Raw genomic sequence first — 18,613 nt, forward strand, 5'->3', positions numbered from 1 at the left:
CGGACCATTTATGTGTTAGCCCTGGTTATTTAGCCTCATCATATTGCAGCCACAGAAATTATTTTGTCCATGAAACCATAAGCTGCACTTTCTTTTTGCCTTATAGTCTGATTTGTCATAACTTCTCCGTTTTGTGGTAAGCTTTTCTTTGGCTGTCACTTCTTCACCCTGACCCTGTCTTATTTGGCTCAGCAGAACTAAAATGCTTTTACACGCTCACTCACATAAGATCAGCGATTCTCCTGCGCGATCACCTCTCACATGTTTAAGCTTGCTGCGGGAGATTTCACTTGTCATGTTGCATAGTAAGCTAACGATTAATAAGACGATGTCAGAGGAATTGGTGCACAAATTATCATCACTCACAGATCAGTGCTGTCGCTCTCTATACACAGTTCGCACGATTGCAAAGATGAAGCAAAAAAACAAGCGCAAATTCAAACGCGACTTCAATATGTCACATATTGACAGTGGCTCACCAATGCCAATGACATAATTACCCAGCTACATTTCTGAAAGAATGCAAAGCATTGACATATATTTTTCCTACAATAGCCCGACGGGCAGGGAAGAGATAGATTTTGGTAGCCCGACTGAAAAATCGCTAGCTCTGGGACGTCGGGCTAGCGATATTGCAAGCCCTGTATCTGATTGAGGAATCACTCATCTTTGGAAAAGAGAGTTTATTACAGAGAAATGTCTCTTTCCAAATAAAAGCTATACTATCCGCTTCTTCTGGGCTATATTCTCAGCAGCATAAGGAGAATCATGTGCTAACAGCTGTCTAAATGACTCGGCTAAAGTTAGTAGCATGCTTGTTGTTTTTGTCTTTGCACTAGGATGATGTCGGCGTAAATGTGCAGTCATATTCGTTGTGTTCCCACTAGTGCTTTCAGGTTAATCTCGTTGAAATGACCTTAACGCCACAACACGGCAAATCTCCGTTAACGAGCTACCGCCGATCGCTCCGTGCATGGGGCTGGGCTAGACGGCAAACACTTTAACGAGCTAACTGCGCTAACACACTAGTTCACACCAATGTAATTGAGCATTGCATGGCACATCCAACATACTGTTTTACTTTAGTCCATGACTCGCTTACCTTCAGGGTCATACGTCACATGAAAACCAAAATAATTCCAAACGCCAGATCTGAATGTTGCAAGTAGAGCTTAACTTCTGTCTCGCTAGCTTGCCCTGCGCTCTTCCTTCTGACTATGCTGTCTGTGTTGAGCGCTCAGTGGATCTGCGCTCGACAGTGCAGCCTAGGCGGAGTAGTCGAACACAGATTCACTGAGCGCTCAACACAGACAGCATCGTCAGAAGGAAAATTGATAAAATAAATTACAAATGTTGTATTGTTCGATACATATGCGTACCGAACCGAAAGCACTGTATCGAACGGTTCAATATCGATACGAATATCGTTGCACCCCTAATATATATATATATATATATATATATATATGTGTGTGTGTGTGTGTGTGTGTGTTGTGTGTGTGTGTGTGTGTGTGTGTGTGTTGATTAAGATGACTAGCTCATCAGGAAAATGTTCTCAAATGTACAAAGTGTTGAGTAAGTAAGTATTAAGTAAGTATGAATTGTGTCTTAAGTACCCATGTTGCAGGGAAATTATTAAGGTTTCTGTGGAGTTAGTGAGTTAATTTGTTGGGTACAACTTTCAAAACCATTACAGTGTTGCATATACTAAGGATTTCTTGCATATTACCTTCCAAAGCTGAGATGGCTGTGTCATCTGTTTTATGATTATAAGTAATCTATCTAGCAATTATTCCTCCTTAGGCTTGACTACAAAGTACCTTTAATGATGATGCAACCTGAGGCTCCATAATTAATATCATCTACCACCCATTTAGGGCATTTTAAAAATTGGCCTCCAGCTTCAGCAGCAGATGCTTCTATTCTACTTAGTTAATCGCAGCATTTATTCTGCCGTAAAGAGTTTAAATAAATACATGCGTACTTATAATCCTAATGACTGCACGAACTTCTGGAAATGAAGGTATCAAATTGCATTTTAGGGGTTCAGTTCTTAAACCATCCAGATGGTGAGCAGTGGAACAGCAAACAAGTGTTTGTTTGAGTTGAAAAAGTGCAGGCTGTACACAGTAATCTCTGCGCAGAATAGTTGACTACTTTAGTGGAATCTGCATTCTTAATCACATATTTTCTTTCTAACCTGTGCACAGTAAGTCAGGTGGTGGAGGCACATTGAGCTGATTTGTGTGTTTGTGTGTTGGACCATCATTTCTTTTTTACTGTCAGTTTTGCTATTTTTTATTTTGATCAGTTTTTAAACACAGAATAATATGGTTAAGATTCAAAAAGATCACAAATTGGCTTTTCTTTTTATAAGATTAACCATGTGAGAAGCTTTTTTCGGGATTGCACCACGACAAATCCTACTATATCGAATATGACTGTTTAAAAACTAGCAAAAGTAGGGGAAAACTACCTTTTCTATAACTGGCAAAGATACACTAATTGCATAACTATTTGTTAAAAACAAGAAACAAATGTAAGCCAGGAGAAAACAAGTTACATGACAAGGGAAATTAATTCCCAAGTACAGTTTTAGATTCAAAGGTTTCTGGACAATGTTGCCAATTCAGTGGCATACACTAAGGTTAAATTAAATGTGGATTTTTACACATTAGCTTGTTCTCTAAGTCCCTGTTTGTAAATTACATTAGGCTCAATCAACATATTATTCTGTCACACTGACTGTCAGAATTCTCACCTTTGACACCTTTATACATCTTAACTGGAGCTAAACTCTGCTCCCACAGCTGATTATCCTGTTAATAGTGTTGAATTATTATGTAGCTCCTCTGAAAAATAAATCCTCGAATCACTTCAGTCAAGTACTTGACCTCATAGTATAATTCTCAAACGCACATCTTAAAGTACATGACACGTGACCTGGAGAGGAAATAGCTTCTTATTTAGAGGGTCTTCATTTGACTTGGAAAATACTGTGTTACCCTATTAACCAAAGGCTGTCCATAAAGCAGGAGTATTTTATTACTTGTCACTGATTGAGGAAAACAGGAACAACCCCGGGTTTCTTCTCAACAGTACCACCAGGCTGCAAAAGAGTCAGAGCTCTGTTAAGTATTCCTTTAACATGACTTTGTGAATTTCTTGACAGAAAAAATTGTAACTATTAGAGTTTTGTTTTTGTTTTGTTTTTACATCTGTGCCACAGATTAAGTACAACACTCTAATAGCTGCTGATATTTACTTAAATTATTTCTCTCTGATTGATCTTTCTGAATTTACTTTAATTGAATTTACTTTACTTATTGACTCTTATGGCCTCTGACAGTGCACTCATCTCTGTGCTTGTTCTGTTAAACAGTATTCAATACCAGTGAGTGAAAAATTTGACCACATAGATCAGATTACACCGTGGGCATCAACAGAACTGCACTGCAGTGGTTTGGATCATATTCATCTAAAATATTCCTGTTGGTGCATGTAAATGAAAGTACTTTGTACATTATATATGCTTTCCTAAGACATTATCATTAGAAACACTCCATACATTTTCAGTGCTATGCAGATGACACCCAGCGTTATTTATCGATTCAGGCAGATGACACAAATTAATTAATTAAACTACAGGAAGGTCCTAAATATATAAAGGCCTGGAAATCTGTAATTTCCTACTAAGGTTATTGTACTCAGTCCTAAAAAAATCTTAGACATTTTGGTAAAAATTATTATGTTAGAGTGGGTCATACAGTCACATTGTCCACCTTATATTTATAAATATAACAATTTGATAAATTTTTTGTGGCATTTTTCTTGTTTGATTATAGAGTCACAAATCCAGAAATAAGATTGGGATGCAGTGTAAGATAGATATGCAAATACACTCAGATGAACTCCAAAGCTCATGAACCCATATTTTATACAGAGGACAATAGAGACCTTCAGAGGCTTCGTTAACACTCTTTAGTATGCCTTCTTTCTTCTTCTTTATTAACAGACTTTTAGGAGAGGAATGCCATCCCATTGTTTTATTATTTTAATTCATTCCAAATGTTTATAGATGGTGAAAGGTCTGGATTGCAGGTTGTTAGGTTCAGCACATGGACTCTTTTACTATGAAGCCATGGTGTAACAGCTATAGTGTGGCTCGGGAGGTAGAGCAGGTCATCTATTGATCGGAAGGTTAGTGGTTTGATTCCTGGCTCCCGCAGGTTGCATGTCAAGTATCCTTGGGCAAGATACTAACCTCAAGTTGCTCTCTGATGCATCCATCAGAATATGAATGTTAGTTAGAATTCAACTTTATTGTCATTGCACATGTCACAGGTACAAGGCAACGAAATGTAGTTTGCATCCATTAGCTATATCTACCATTAGATATAGATATATTACAAATATATATTAGCAATAATATAGATATGTAAGTATATTACAGAAATGGGTCTATTATGGTATGTTATAATGTACACGGTATGAAGGTATGTTATGAATATGCTATAACTATAAGTATGTACAGGCTATGAACAGGATATAAATATGAAAAACTATACAGAATATGAAATAAATAACTTTACAGAATCTGAGATATACAGCTATACAGAAATGGGAACTATGCAAGTTGTAAACAGTTGTAGGATTGAAGATTATCGAATGTACAGAATGATTATTTACACAGAGCTATACAGTAGTGCAGTTAAGATAAGTGAGGGTGTGGATAGTTTCTACAGAGGCTATATAAAGTGCTAGGTGGTTGTGAGTGGTGGTTCAGTCCATGTTATTATTATGTGTTTGAGGGTACAGTTGTCCATTGTGGGTGTGTGTGTAGGTGGTTGTGGGTTTTTGTATCTCTGTTCCGGTACCTGGTGGTCTTAGTCTGGAGGCTCATGTAGCGCCTCCCAGAGGGCAGGAGGGTGAGGAGTCCATGTGATGGGTGACTGGGGTCTTTGATGATTTTCCCAGCCCTTTTCAGACACCGCTTCCTGTAGATGTCTTTTATGGCAGGAAGTGGTGCTCCGGCGATGCGCTGGGCAGTTTTCACGACCCTCTGCAACGCCTTCTGGTCCGAGGCAGAGCAGTTCCCGTACCAGACTGTTATACAGTTGGTCAGGATGCTCTCGATGGTGCAGCGATAGAAGTTCACCAGGATGTCTGAGGACAGGTGGTTCTTCCTCAGAGTCCTCAGGAAGAAGAGGCGCTGGTGAGCCTTCTTGACCAGCTTGGAGCAGTTGGTCGTCCAGATGAGATCCTCGGAGATGTGGACTTCCCAGGAACTTGAAGCTGCTCACACGCTCCACAGCCGTCTCCTTAATGTGGATGGGTGGATGTGGGTCAGCATTCCTCCTGTAGTCCACGATGAGCTCCTTGGTCTTCTCTGTGTTAAGCAGCAGGTTGTTTCTGTCGCACCACTCAGCCAGACGATCCACCTCCTCCCTGTAGGCGGCCTCATCGTTGTCACTGATGAGGCCAATCACCGTGGTGTCATCTGCAAACTTAATGATGGTGTTGGAACCATCAGCAGGTCTGCAGTCATGGGTGAAGAGGGAGTAGAGGAAAGGGCTCATCACACAGCCTTGTGGTACACTGGTGTTCATTGTGATGGTAGATGAGCAGCGGTTATCCAGCCGGACATGTTGGGGGCGGTTGGTCAGGAAGTCCAGTAACCATTTGCAGATGAGGGAACTGATGCCCAGGTCTGTCAGTTTCCTGATGAGTTGTGAGGGGTGGATTGTATTGAATGCTGAACTGAAGTCTATAAACAGCATTCTGGCGTAGGTGTTGTTGTTGTCCAGGTGTGAGAGGACAGAGTGCAGTGCGATGGAGACTGCATCCTCTCTGCTCCTGTTCTGGCGGTATGCGAATTGGTGGGGGTCCAGGGTGGGGGGGAGACAGGATTTGAAGTGTGCTAGGACCAGCTGCTCTAAGCACTTAGTGATGATGGGGGTGAGTGCTACTGGGCGGTAGTCATTGAGGCTTGATGGGTTGGAGTTTTTGGGTGTCGGGACGATGGAGGTGGAGTTGAAGCAGGCCGGTACCACAGCGTGGGCCAAGGACAGATTGAATATGTCTGTCAGCACTCCTGCAAGCTCCCCAGAACACACTCTGAGAACACGCCCGGGGATGCCATCAGGGCCTGCAGCCTTGTGGACATTGATCCTGCTCAGCACCGCTCCTACATCGGTGGGGGAGAGAGTCAGAGGAAGGAGACATCAGAGGATGCGGGGGAGGGTTTGGTGGTCCTGTAGTCTGTGATGGTCTGGAGTCCTTGCCACATGCGTTGGGGGTTGGAGTCGGAGAAGTGTTCTTCTACCTTCTTTTTGTAATGGTGTTTGGCTTTTTTGATGCCCTTCTTTAGATTAGCCCTGGCTGTACTGTAGGCGTGTGCATCTCCTGACCTAAAGGCGGTGTTGCGGGCCTTCAGGAGGAGACGAACATCCCGGTTCATCCAAGGCTTCTGGTTGGGGTACATGGTGATCCGTTTCTGGGTGGTGACACTGTCTGTGGTTTTGGAGATGTAATCCAGTACAGATGAGGCGTACTGGTCCAGGTCTGTGTGGGTGAACATATTCCAGTCTGTGTTTTTGAATCTGTCCTGGAGCACTGCGTCTGTCCCCTCTGGCCACACTTTAATTGTCCTCACAGCAGGTTTCACACGTTGGATGAGTGGTGAATACCGAGGTGTGAGGAACAGGGAGAGATGGTCCGATTGTCCAATGTGGGGGAGGGGTGTGGCTTTGTAGGCTCCAGCCAGGTTGGAATAAACATGGTCTAAAGTCTTGTCTCCTCTGGTGTGGCAGGAGACATGTTGGTGGAATCTGGGGAGGACTGTCTTTAAGTCCATTTTGTTTGCCAGAGAACGGACATTGGCGAGGAAAATACTGGGTAAAGGCAGCCGGTGTGGTGTTAGCTTTAGCTTAGCCCGTAGCCCTCTGCGCCTACCTCGCCTTTGTTTACGTTCTCGGCGCCGTCTGCGTGCACGTTCGCCCGGCCGGGGAGAGTGGGCAGACTACGGTGTTCTGGAGATCTCTGGGATGAGTCAGAGATTGGCCATAAAACTGTTGGAGTTATGAGTCCAGATGTCCAGAAGCTCTTGTCTGCTGTAGGTCAGCAATTCTGGATGAATAATCTGATGAAAAGTAGATAAAAAACCGCTAAATAGCAGATTCTGGAGAGACACTGAGCCTCACGTTGTTCACGCGCCACCATCTTGGTCACCAGTAGTTAGTGAGCACTTAAAAGCATAGAAGGAAGTGCTTGTGTGAATGGGTTTTCATGGGTGAATGTGGTGAATTGCGCTTCGAGTGCTCCAGGAAAGTAGAAAAGCACTATACAAAAATCAGTCCAGTTGCCATTTAGTCCAGTATGTGGTTTAGCATTGTCCTGCTCTAATATGTCTTGATGAAAGCATATGGTGTTGTAAAATTTATATATACCTTTAAATAATATAATAATATATATAATATAATAATTTTATATATACCTTTGAGCATCGATGGTGCCTTTCCAAACAAACTGGTAATTGCATATACACTAATGCAACCCCTTACCACAATGACAAGACTTTGAACTGATTGCTGATGGACCTTCTCTTCTTTAGTCCAGAGGATCTTTTCCATAAAATAATTACAATTTTTGATTCGTCTGACCATAGAAAAGTTTTTGAAGAGCAAGGAGGTCCTGCGTTAAACTTTTTTTTAAAATCCTGTAAATGCGATAAGTTGATTGATACCACAGGCACGTCTGCTAGAAGGTTAAGGGGTAACACAGGCGGTTGCCAGTATTTTCCAGCCTTTTGTTGTGCCTGTGCCAACTTCTTTGAGATGTGTTCTTGTCACCAAGTTCAAAATGAGCTCATGTTTTTCCTGAAATAAAATGTTGTAGCTTGAGCATTTGATTTGCTTTTTTAAATTCTTCTACTGCTGGCATATGGGTTTATGAGATTTGCAGTTTACACACACTGTACCATAACTCTTGTTGCCATCTCCCTCCAACAGATTTAGAAGCTCAGTACTCTCTTACCCGGGCTCAGCGGGTCAGGGCTGCCATGTTTCCAGAGACTCTGGTAGAAGGGGAAGCAGCCATGCCTGTCCAGTCAGATCCCTCACAGCAGAGCAATGTGCAACGACTGGCTGAACCTTCTCAGCTGCTAAAGACAGCTCTCGTCCACCTGATAAACTACCAAGATGATGCTGAACTGGCCACCAGGGCAGTGCCAGAACTCACCAAGTTGTTGGGGGACGAGGATCCGGTACAGAGCTCACACAATCAATTACTAAGGATTAGCTTGTTGAACACCAAGGAAACAGTGTTTTTTAGATGGCTAGCTTCTTTATTTTCTAGGTTGTCGTGAACAAGGCGGCCATGATTGTCAACCAGCTAACCCGTAAGGAGGCCAGTCTCCGCGTGCTGGTGCAGTCTCCGGCCATGGTGGCATCCGTGGTGTGTGCCATGACGACAACAACTGACATGGAGACGGCACGTTGCACAGCCAGTGTGCTTCACAGCCTATCGCACCAGAGGGAGGGACTGCTGGCCATATTCAAGGCTGGAGGGATACCAGCACTGGTCCGAATGCTAAGGTACAAATAATAATAATAATAATGGATTGGATTTATATAGCGCTTTTCAAGGCACCCAAAGCGCTTTACAATACCACTGTTCATTCACTCTCACATTCACACATTCACAAATACTTAGATTGTTGTTATTAGAATTATGTTCAATGATTTTGCCTTGTCAGCACTTAGGCTAAAACATTATGCCAAACTGCCTTCTATACACCAGAGGCTTTGCTATACTTGGTAGCAGAATCTGGCAAATTGTGTCCTGTTATCTGGACGTAGTGATTATGCTCATTGTCAACGTGGTTTGGCAACGTTACCTTGAATCTAAACCTTGTACATCTGTTGCAAGCAGGACTTTAAAGTATTGAACATTTCAGTGCTTAAAATATGTTTTAAGGGCTTTGCAGAAAAACTGGTTGGGAATGACGTTCATGAAATGAAGTACATAAAGATGAAATAATAACGAACATTTCTAGTACTATAATTGATACAAATAAAAAAATAACAATTTGTACAATTATAAATAAGGCAAGCATATTGCAACTTAAAATACTTACATACTGAAAAGCAAAACACAGAGGAAGGCCATTACAAATGCTCTAAATATGAATCTTTGACTTATTAATGTCCAGTCCAAGATGTAAAAAAAAAAAAAAACTGCTGGTCATTTTGAATACAACACTTATTAAGAATGCAACCACCAACTTTCTTTTACACTTTTCACTGATTGTCTATTTGTCTCTAAACAGAAAATAGTTAAGAAAAAGGCAACATCAATGCTAAACCCCAACACCGTACAAAATATGGGACAGCCAGGAGCAAGGAAAGAAAAAACTAAGGAAAAACAAAGCTCAGACACACACATGCATGAGGAATGGGGGAGGCCAGAGCAAAGAACTCAGACAAACTGAGGGAATAAATAAACAAACTGATGAGGGCAACAGGAGATACCTGGGAGGACATTTGTACCTAACTGGGATGTAAAATTAAATAAAAAGCACAAGAGACAAAGGTCTAACAAAATAAAACAGGAAGTAAGTGAACTTGGAACAGTAATGTGGACTTGAGAACAAAGGTAGAGCAGGCATGCACACGTTCGGACAACAATGTTAATTGTACTAGACCGTCCTGTCTGTAGAAATACAAGTAAAGTTTTCTGGCAGAAATCAGACGTCTAGATGTTTGAAAGGCTGACAAAGTCCACACACAGCCAGGTCCTGTACTGTACTGTCATTTGAAAGACTGAGGTTTGTGTCTTTTATGAAACTATTGAAATATAATTGCTAGATTCATTTGAGTGGTTTTCATTTAATTACATTTAGCTAGACAGCAGAAATATCTGCTCAAGTTAAATATTCAGTTTAACATTATTCCCATAAGAATAGCCATGTTAACATGGCTATTCTTATGGGAAGATCAGTCACTGTGCAACCGCAGTGAGAGCTTGGTCCCCATTTAGGCAATACGTTGGACCCATTCCACCCATTCACAACAACAGTCACCTCTAGCTGAACCAGGTTTAGGGAGGGGCAGCCATCTGCCGCTACCGGTTCAGGGTAATTGGAAGAAGGCAGATTAAAGCTCTGACTGTTGAGGAGAGTCAGAGATTAATTATAATTAAGTATTAAGCATTAAATACAGAGTGGTGTATAAATGCAAAGTGAAAAACAACACTCGGTGCATCATGGAAAGCTCACAGCAGCTTAAACCTATTGCACCAAAATTAACGGTGATTCATGGTCCACTGATCTGCTCCTAAACTATATGCTTTATCAAAAATGATAGTTTTAAGCCTAATCGTAAAAGAAGAAAGGGTCCCTGTCTTCCAAATCCAAACTGGAAGCTGGTTCGGCAGAAGAGGGACTCTGAAGCTGAAGGCTCTGCCTCCCATTCAATATTTAAATATGCTAGGAACCACAAGTAAACAGCAGTCTGAGAGCAAAGTGCTCTATTGGAGTGTTATGGCACTATGAGGTCTTTAAAATAAGCATGGGAGGAACAGGGGAAGAACACATGCTGCTAGTGATTTCGCTATGAGCTAAGTTTTTGTAGCAAATCCCTAAAGACAAAGTTAGTATTATGATTCAGCAGGGTGTAGAAGATTATTCCATGAAATGAGTTATTATAAAAGAAAAAAAATAGATAAGCTACACAAAAAAACTTTTGGCCAATGGAACAGGAACAGGAAATAATACCACACCACAGAGAGAGCCAACACCAAGTAGGGGCGGAACCACCAAATCCTGTGGTTTGGCATCATCAGTTGGAGACCTCCAGCTTGCAATGGGGCATTTTGCTGCTGAGTGTAATACAGCGGGAATGAGAAACAATTGTTCCAAGTCTGATGCCAAGATTCTCAGGCGAAAAAGGGTAGAGTGCCAATGTCAAGGCAGAAATGAGTTGCTGCCCCAAACGAAGGAATTCAAGTATCTCGGGTTCTTGTTTACGTGCAAGGTGCAAGTGGAGCGGGAGACCGACAAATGAGTTGTTGTGGCATCAGCAGTGATGGACCTCTGTATCACTCTGTTTAAATGAAGAGAGAGCTGAGTGTGGAAGTGCCCTGTTTTACTTATGGTCACAAGCCCTGGGTAGTAAGAATAAGATTGCAGATACAAACAGCAGAAGTAAGTATATATACACTTTAATGAAGTGCATTCATGAATAATATAAAGTTTACGAAAAATTGTTTCCAGGGGTTAAAGGGATAGTACTTATTTAAAAGTCCTTAGAGTACTTATGTGCTTAAGATTTTCTCCACCTTCTTTACATTTTTATACGTGAGTGTTTACTGCATGTTGCCTCCTTGATATAGATACCCTGTAGCCCATATCCTCTTTACCAACATACCCAGTGGAACAAGGAGCTTAACAAAGTTTATCAACAGACAATTGTAGCAGATATGGCTAACAAGCTAGCAGTACTGATTATGGGAACTATTCCAACCTTCAGGAAGGGCTGCTAAATAATTCCATACACTCAGGCTTAACAGAAGAGGATATTTCACACTCATAATTGATGTGGGAGCTTAATTTGTACAGAAAATGAAAGAAAATTGAATTTAAAGAAGAGAAAATGAAAAAGAGCTTGACAGAGAGAGCCCTGCTTGGTGCATCAATGCTGTCAGGCGTTGTGTGGAGGCGAGGAGGAAGGAACCCAAACGCAGGACTCGCAGGTAGGTGAAGACTGGTGAAGGTTTATTATAAGAAGTGGATGAACAGAACAGAGGTAGAAAATGGCTGGCTGGCTGGCTGGACGACTGAATGGCTGGCTGGCTGACTTAACTGAACTGAACGACATCATCAATGACACGACAGTGAATGGGTAGAAACAGAGGGCTTAAATACACAGACTGGTGATAATGATAATGAGAGACCGGTGAGTACACAGCTGAACATAATGAACTAATGGGAAGAGGACTGAACATAACGCACACAGACCAAGGCTAACACAATAAAACAGGAAGTGGAACAGGCAGTAGATAAACAGTGAACAAGAACTGAAAATACTGGGTCACCGACCCAGGAACCCTGACAAATGCTATCAACATGCAGATTTCCTTTCTATGTCCTCTTTACTTCTGCCTTTTAATACAAACTCAACCAACATTACCCTCGCTCCATTCTTTCCCATGCAAATCTGACCTATTCATATGTATTATATACGTTTTTCAAAAACTATTTTAGATATTTTGGACAGTATTGTGATCCACGATAAAATAGCATGCATTATTTTCAAGCTAACTTTTGATTCATGTTTTACACATGTTTATTAAATTTTTAGCATTAACAACATATTTTTAGGTGTTTTGCACGAGTGTTTCCAGGTCATCATCACATTTCTTGAACCTTTCTTTGATCAATGATTGTATTAAATAGAAATAATAATAATATTAAAGTAATAATTACACACTTTTAAAGTTTGCTTTAATATGTTATTAATGTGTTATTGAATAGAAGCAGGCAGTTTTGCATTTTGCAGCGCTGACTCCTGCTTATTACCCAGAAACTGCCAAACATACATAATTGCATTTAACAAGCCTGAACAATAAACACAATATTTACATCATTGATTTTAAGCAAAGCAGAATGCTGGAAACCTAAGTTAGGATTAATTTAATCACTTTGTTATTATGCTAAAACATCAGCAAATGTAACCTCATTATTATGAGGCTATTACCATTTAAAGCCTTCTTACAAAAAAACAAAGAAAAGAAAAGTCTAATGCACAGATATTACCTTTTTATTGCTAGCAGGTTATCATATTGTTACCAATGTATTCTGCAACTATTACTAACTGGTTTTGCCTCATTGCTGAAGCTTTTTTCCACATTATTACCCCGTGTTGTTGGACCCTTTTTGTCCAATTAAATTAATTTCAGACTAGCCACTGCAAAAACGTCTGCTTGAGCAAAGCGGCCATACTTTGTGCTGCTGATGGTTCTGAAGTCTTGGTGGATTTAGATATTTACATTCAACAGTATAAAAACAGATATCAAAGTAGCCATCAGGGCTGTTTTTATATGCATGTACTATAAAGTTAGAACACACAAGTGTGGCACCTAAAGAACATCATCAGTTAATTTCTAGAAGCTTCTAGAAACAAGGCCTGATACTCAGCAGCCATATTAACACATCTGAGCACCTTTACGCACAGTGTTTTTCGGGGCACTACCTTATTTTGCATTTTCATCCAAAAGTGGTATTCTACCATCGTTTTTGCTGTTGCAGAATTCACCAATAGCAGATGCTTCATGAAGGGAGTGGTGCTGCTATCAAGTCATGGACACTGGAAAAAAAGTCTTGAACTCAAGTCTCAGGGATTTCTTTCGAATGAGTTATCTGTGTCTGATAGAAGTCAGTTAAGGTCATAAACTGTCTAATGTGCCTTGAAATCTATTAATTTTATGGGATCTCTATCCTTTTCCATTTTTCATTGTGCAGTTCACCAGTAGAATCAGTCCTATTTTACGGAATTACCACTCTTCACAACCTGCTGCTGCATCAAGAGGGAGCAAAGATGGCTGTGCGTCTTGCTGATGGCCTGCAGAGAATAGTTCCCTTATTGAAAAAGAGCAACCCAAAGTTTTTAGCCATTACTACAGATTGTCTGCAACTCCTGTCCTACGGAAACCAGGAAAGCAAGGTGAGAAGAGGACCCTGGAGCTGGAAAGGAGACTATTGGTCTACTTATTTTCTTTAATACCTAATCAACACTTCCAACTTCCTGTTTCTTGTCAGCTGATTATTCTAGCCAATGGGGGTCCAGAGTGTTTGGTTTTCATCATGAGAAACTACAACTATGAGAAGCTGCTTTGGACCACAAGCCGTGTCCTTAAAGTGCTGTCTGTCTGTCCCAGCAACAAACCAGCTATAGTAGAAGCTGGTATGTAACTACTGCTGAATATACTGTGGGCTTAGCGCAACATGCTACATGTTCTGTAACCATATGTTCACATGTGTGCTCAGGAGGCATGCAGGCTTTGGGGCAGCATCTTACAGGGTCTAGCCAGCGTCTGATCCAGAACTGTCTGTGGACACTCCGTAATCTGTCAGACGCAGCAACCAAACAGGTACAGTGATGACATGAAGTCACTCGTGTGTATCTAAAGATAAAGAAGCCAAAACAAATGATCTCTGGTCATTAGTTATACTGATGACTTTATATAAGCTGGTTCATGCATTATCAAGCTCCTAGACAAAATATCCCATTAACACATCCCCTTAAAACCCAGAACCCTAAATGGTGCAATCTTGGCCTTGTGGATGATTTTCATTTTTTACAAAATCCTAACGGTAACTTCTAGATATGCAACACTTTGAGTGCTCAGAATAGAAAAGGTATGTAAGTATCATTTCATTTGCAAGTCACTTCAGTTAGTGCAGTTCAACAGTTGCTCTTAACTTGCTAGCTATGACATTCACACCACTGACACACAATCCTCAAGCACCATGTAATAAATTTCCATCAAAATATCAGTTAGCAAACTAGCTCATTCAGTGGATTGGAACAGGAAAAGTACTTTGATGTTCCACAGTTGCCTTCACAACTGCTTCATGGAGCAATAATCATGATGATCAACAATTAGGAGAAAAATAATCCATTTGGATTTTCAGAATATACTAAATATGACATGAGAAGGAGGAGAAGATTACTATATTTATATAAGTTTTAATAACATCACGACTGTCAACCGATGCCTAGAAAAAAACCTAGTGATACTTGTTTGGTTAGACATCCTGCTCCATAAAATGTATAGAAATGTATTTATCCCAGGACATTTTGTACTTTAACTTTGTTCCAATACATCTCTGCTGTGATTGATCCTTTCTTTATCTCTATTGGTTCTGCTCTGTAGGAGGGATTAGATGGTCTGCTGCAGATACTGGTCACTCAGCTGGGCTCAGATGATGTGAACATGTTAACCTGTGCCACCGGCATTCTGTCCAACCTGACATGCAATAACTCACGCAACAAGGTAATCATGATGAGATGGCAGACACACAACTTTCAAGACTACATGGAACTAACATGTAAACAAGTACAATTTTAATGTCTTAAGGTACACAAACACTCACATACACATCCAGTATGTTGGCCTGTCCAGATTGTAAGCTGGACAGGCTCTAGCCCTAATGCAACGCTGAACTGGAGTAAAAGAAAAATCTATGATGTCACCATTTCTGTCAGGAGTACTTTCCACCACTTACAAGTGTTGTAACAGTAAAGGATTTCTAGAACGCTGCAAGTTCCAACAAAACGGTGCGATGCTGTGTAAAATGTAAATAAAAACAGAATGCATGAACTCATATTTTTTATTATAACACAACACAGAAAACATATCAAATGTTTAAACTGGGACATTTCACTATTTCTTAAAAAGTATTAGCTAATTTTGAATTTGATGGCAACAACATCTCTCAAAAGTTGGGACAGGGCAACCAAAGACTGGGGTGGTAAGAAACAGCTAGAAAAATGTTTTGAAAATAATTATGTTATTTGAGAAGAGGTTAGTAACACAAGTGTAAACCAATAAATAAAAATGTGCAGAAGTGCAGAGATTTCCCTTCCCACTGTTGCCAAAGCGCTAGCTCATAGGCAGAGATGGGAAGTAGCAAAGTACAAATACTTTGTACTTAACTGTACAGATACCTGAAAACTGTATCTGTAATTTACTTGAGTAGTTTTTTCCTGACTACTTTTTACTTTTACTTCCTACATTTTTAAACAAATATCTGCACTTTCTACTTCTTACATTTTCAAAACAGGCTTGTTACTTTTGCTTTAGCACATTTGGGGAAAGTTATTATTTTGTTACTGTGAGCCTCCAAACATCAACACGATTTAAGACTAAACAGATGAAGAGCAATTCAGTTTGTTTATTAATCACCAGAGGATGTCACACAAAAAGAGATGGTGTGTGCTAAAGTCATGGGTTAAAAGTGGTGTTTTTGTTTTTGTTTTTGCCACAACACCAGAATGTGGTACTTCGGCATCTAGCAAGTCCAACTAAAGAGGAGTGATCATAAAGGGAGTGACTTTTTTGCAATGTTTCTATCAGCTCAACAGACATCAGCAAACACACAAACTGTCTTTAAGTAAATAAAAGTATGTGTGACTGGTGCACAGTAGCTGTGGTTTCATGAGTCAGAGTGAGGTTACATCAAATATAGAAGAGATTCATATGAATTTGATGATCCTTAGATGGCCTGCATTTGTATAGCGCTTTTCTAGTCCCTAAGGACCCCACTGACTAATTCCACCTTCATACCAACTTTATACCATCTGGGAAAAAGACATCATAAACAGAGTAGTGTCAGTATAGAGGATGGAAATCACCCAGGAGAACTCATGAAACATCTGCTGACATCTTGTTGAATTCAGTTCCCATCTGATATTATTTAATTTTATTTTATTTAATGTTAATATAGCACAAGGTTCAGTTAGCTTTGCACAAAAAGGTCTCCAAATGTCTTTGAGTACATTTCAGAGCCTCTACTTTGTAACTTTTACTTGAGTATTCTTACTTCAGTACAGAATATCTGTACCTTTTCCAACTCTGCTAATAGTGGCTTATATGATTGTTAGAGTTTTCTCTATTTTCTTTGTGTTGTTGTAGGGTCTATCGTACAATATGAAGCACTTTGAGGCAACTGTTGTGATTTGGTGCTGTATAAATGAGTGAATTGAATTGGATAGGCTGTCCACACTAGTCTACACTAGTGTGGACAGCCTATCCAATTCAATTCACTTATTAAACAAGACTACTCTTGTTTAACAGAAGTTTAACAGAAGTTACCAACTGGCTCTCTAGGAATGATCTTGTTGTAAACACCAACAACACTGAGACCATGGTTGTAGCTCCTCCTGAAATATATCTTAGAAACATTCAGGCTCTTGCTTTTGTTTGTTCAACTAAGTTCAGCATTCGAAGTCTTGGTGTAATACGACTCACATCTTTCAGTTAGGAACATTTCTAAGTTGTGACATATGGTCTCATCAGCCGACCTGGAAAAAATTATCCATGCATTTATGTCATTGCATTTAAATAATGGTAATGCCCTGTTTACCGGCTTGGACTAATCATTTCTTTCATGCCTTCAAGCTATAGAAAGTGCTGCAGCCAGACTATTAACACGTTGTGGCAAGCTCACATTACTTCTTTTTTATATTCTTTACACTGGCTCCAAATAGTTTTTAGGATTTGTTTTAAAATTCAGTATACAGAACAAGCTTCAGATTTTATTTCTCAACTTCTTAAAAAAGACACTGCTGTCTTTGTTCACAGGCTCAGAGTTTATTAGTTGTTCTCCGTATTGTGGGGCGGCGCAATGATTGGTGATTAGCACTGTTACCTCACAGTAGGAAGGTTCTGAGCTCCAACATTAGACCAGGGTGTTTCTGTGTGGAGTTTGCATGTTCTCCCTGTGTTTGCGTGGGTTGATCTCTCCGGATACTCCGGCTTCCTCCCACAGTCCACAGACATGCAGGCAAGTTTTAAAATACACAAAACACACTGCTGGCAAATATCATTTTCTAAATGAGCAGAAGCGTCTGCATATTGTACAATATGTAGACGCTTAGGTGCGATGTTCTGGGCTTTTATAAATCCATTTTTACACATGCTGGCGTAGTATGAAGACATACTACTATGAATATTTCCTGAAATTCTTAAGTTCTTATTGCCAACCAAAGTCATTAAAAATATCAGATTAAATAAATGGCCAACAGATTTTATTTGTTCATGTGTGATTGTGTCACAGTGGTCATGAACACCTCAGCTGTGTACACATTTCAATTCTAAAGAACGTCAGTTTAACAAAGTGATGTAACTTAATGTTTACTTGTCTTTGTTTTGATGTGTGGATTGCTACAGCAAGAGTCCTGACAGGGACTAGAAAGAGAGAGCATATTTCTCCTGTTTTGGCTTCCCTTCATTGGCTTCCTGTTAAATCCAGAATTGAATTCAAAATCCTGTTCCTCACATACAAGGTCTTAAATAATCAGGCCCCATCTTATCTTAATGACCTTGTAGTACCATATCACCCTATTAGAGCACTTCGCTCTCGCTCTGCAGGCCTACTTGTTGTTCCTAGAGTATTTAAAAGTAGAATGGGAGGCAGAGCCTTCAGTTTTCAGGCCCCTCTTCTGTGGAACCAGCTTCCAGTTTGGATTCAGGAGACAGACACTATCTCTACTTTTAAGATTAGGCTTAAAACTTTCCTTTTTGCTAAAGCATATAGTTAGGGCTGGACCAGGTGACCCTGAATCCTCCCTTAGTTATGCTGCAATAGACGTAGGCTGCCGGGGGATTCCCATGATGCATTGAGTTTTTCCTTTCCAGTCACCTTTCTCACTCACTATGTGTTAACAGACCTCTCTGCATTGAATCATATCTGTTATTAACCTCTGTCTCTCTTCCACAGCATGTCTTTATCCTGTCTTCCTTCTCTCACCCCAACCAATCACAGCAGATGGCCCCGCCCCTCCCTGAGCCTGGTTCTGCCGGAGGTTTCTTCCTGTTAAAAGGGAGTTTT

General features: G+C 40.4%; 1 protein-coding gene across 2 annotated transcripts in view; it reads left to right on the plus strand.

The window, feature by feature from the left end:
- The window catches only part of jupb (junction plakoglobin b), a 116,706-nt gene that overhangs the window by 63,849 nt on the left and 34,244 nt on the right, over nucleotides 1–18,613 (plus strand). For both annotated transcript variants that reach the window (XM_040005011.1, XM_040005009.1), the window contains exons 5-10: nucleotides 8,010–8,263; nucleotides 8,356–8,594; nucleotides 13,520–13,721; nucleotides 13,817–13,961; nucleotides 14,045–14,148; nucleotides 14,935–15,054. In XM_040005011.1, the coding sequence (XP_039860945.1) occupies nucleotides 8,010–8,263; nucleotides 8,356–8,594; nucleotides 13,520–13,721; nucleotides 13,817–13,961; nucleotides 14,045–14,148; nucleotides 14,935–15,054 (1,064 nt within the window). The remainder of the gene's footprint in view (nucleotides 1–8,009; nucleotides 8,264–8,355; nucleotides 8,595–13,519; nucleotides 13,722–13,816; nucleotides 13,962–14,044; nucleotides 14,149–14,934; nucleotides 15,055–18,613) is intronic.

The sequence above is a fragment of the Simochromis diagramma genome, unplaced genomic scaffold (genome assembly GCF_900408965.1).
Source record: "Simochromis diagramma unplaced genomic scaffold, fSimDia1.1 OVJJ01000494.1, whole genome shotgun sequence".
NCBI classification, from domain to species: domain Eukaryota; kingdom Metazoa; phylum Chordata; class Actinopteri; order Cichliformes; family Cichlidae; genus Simochromis; species Simochromis diagramma.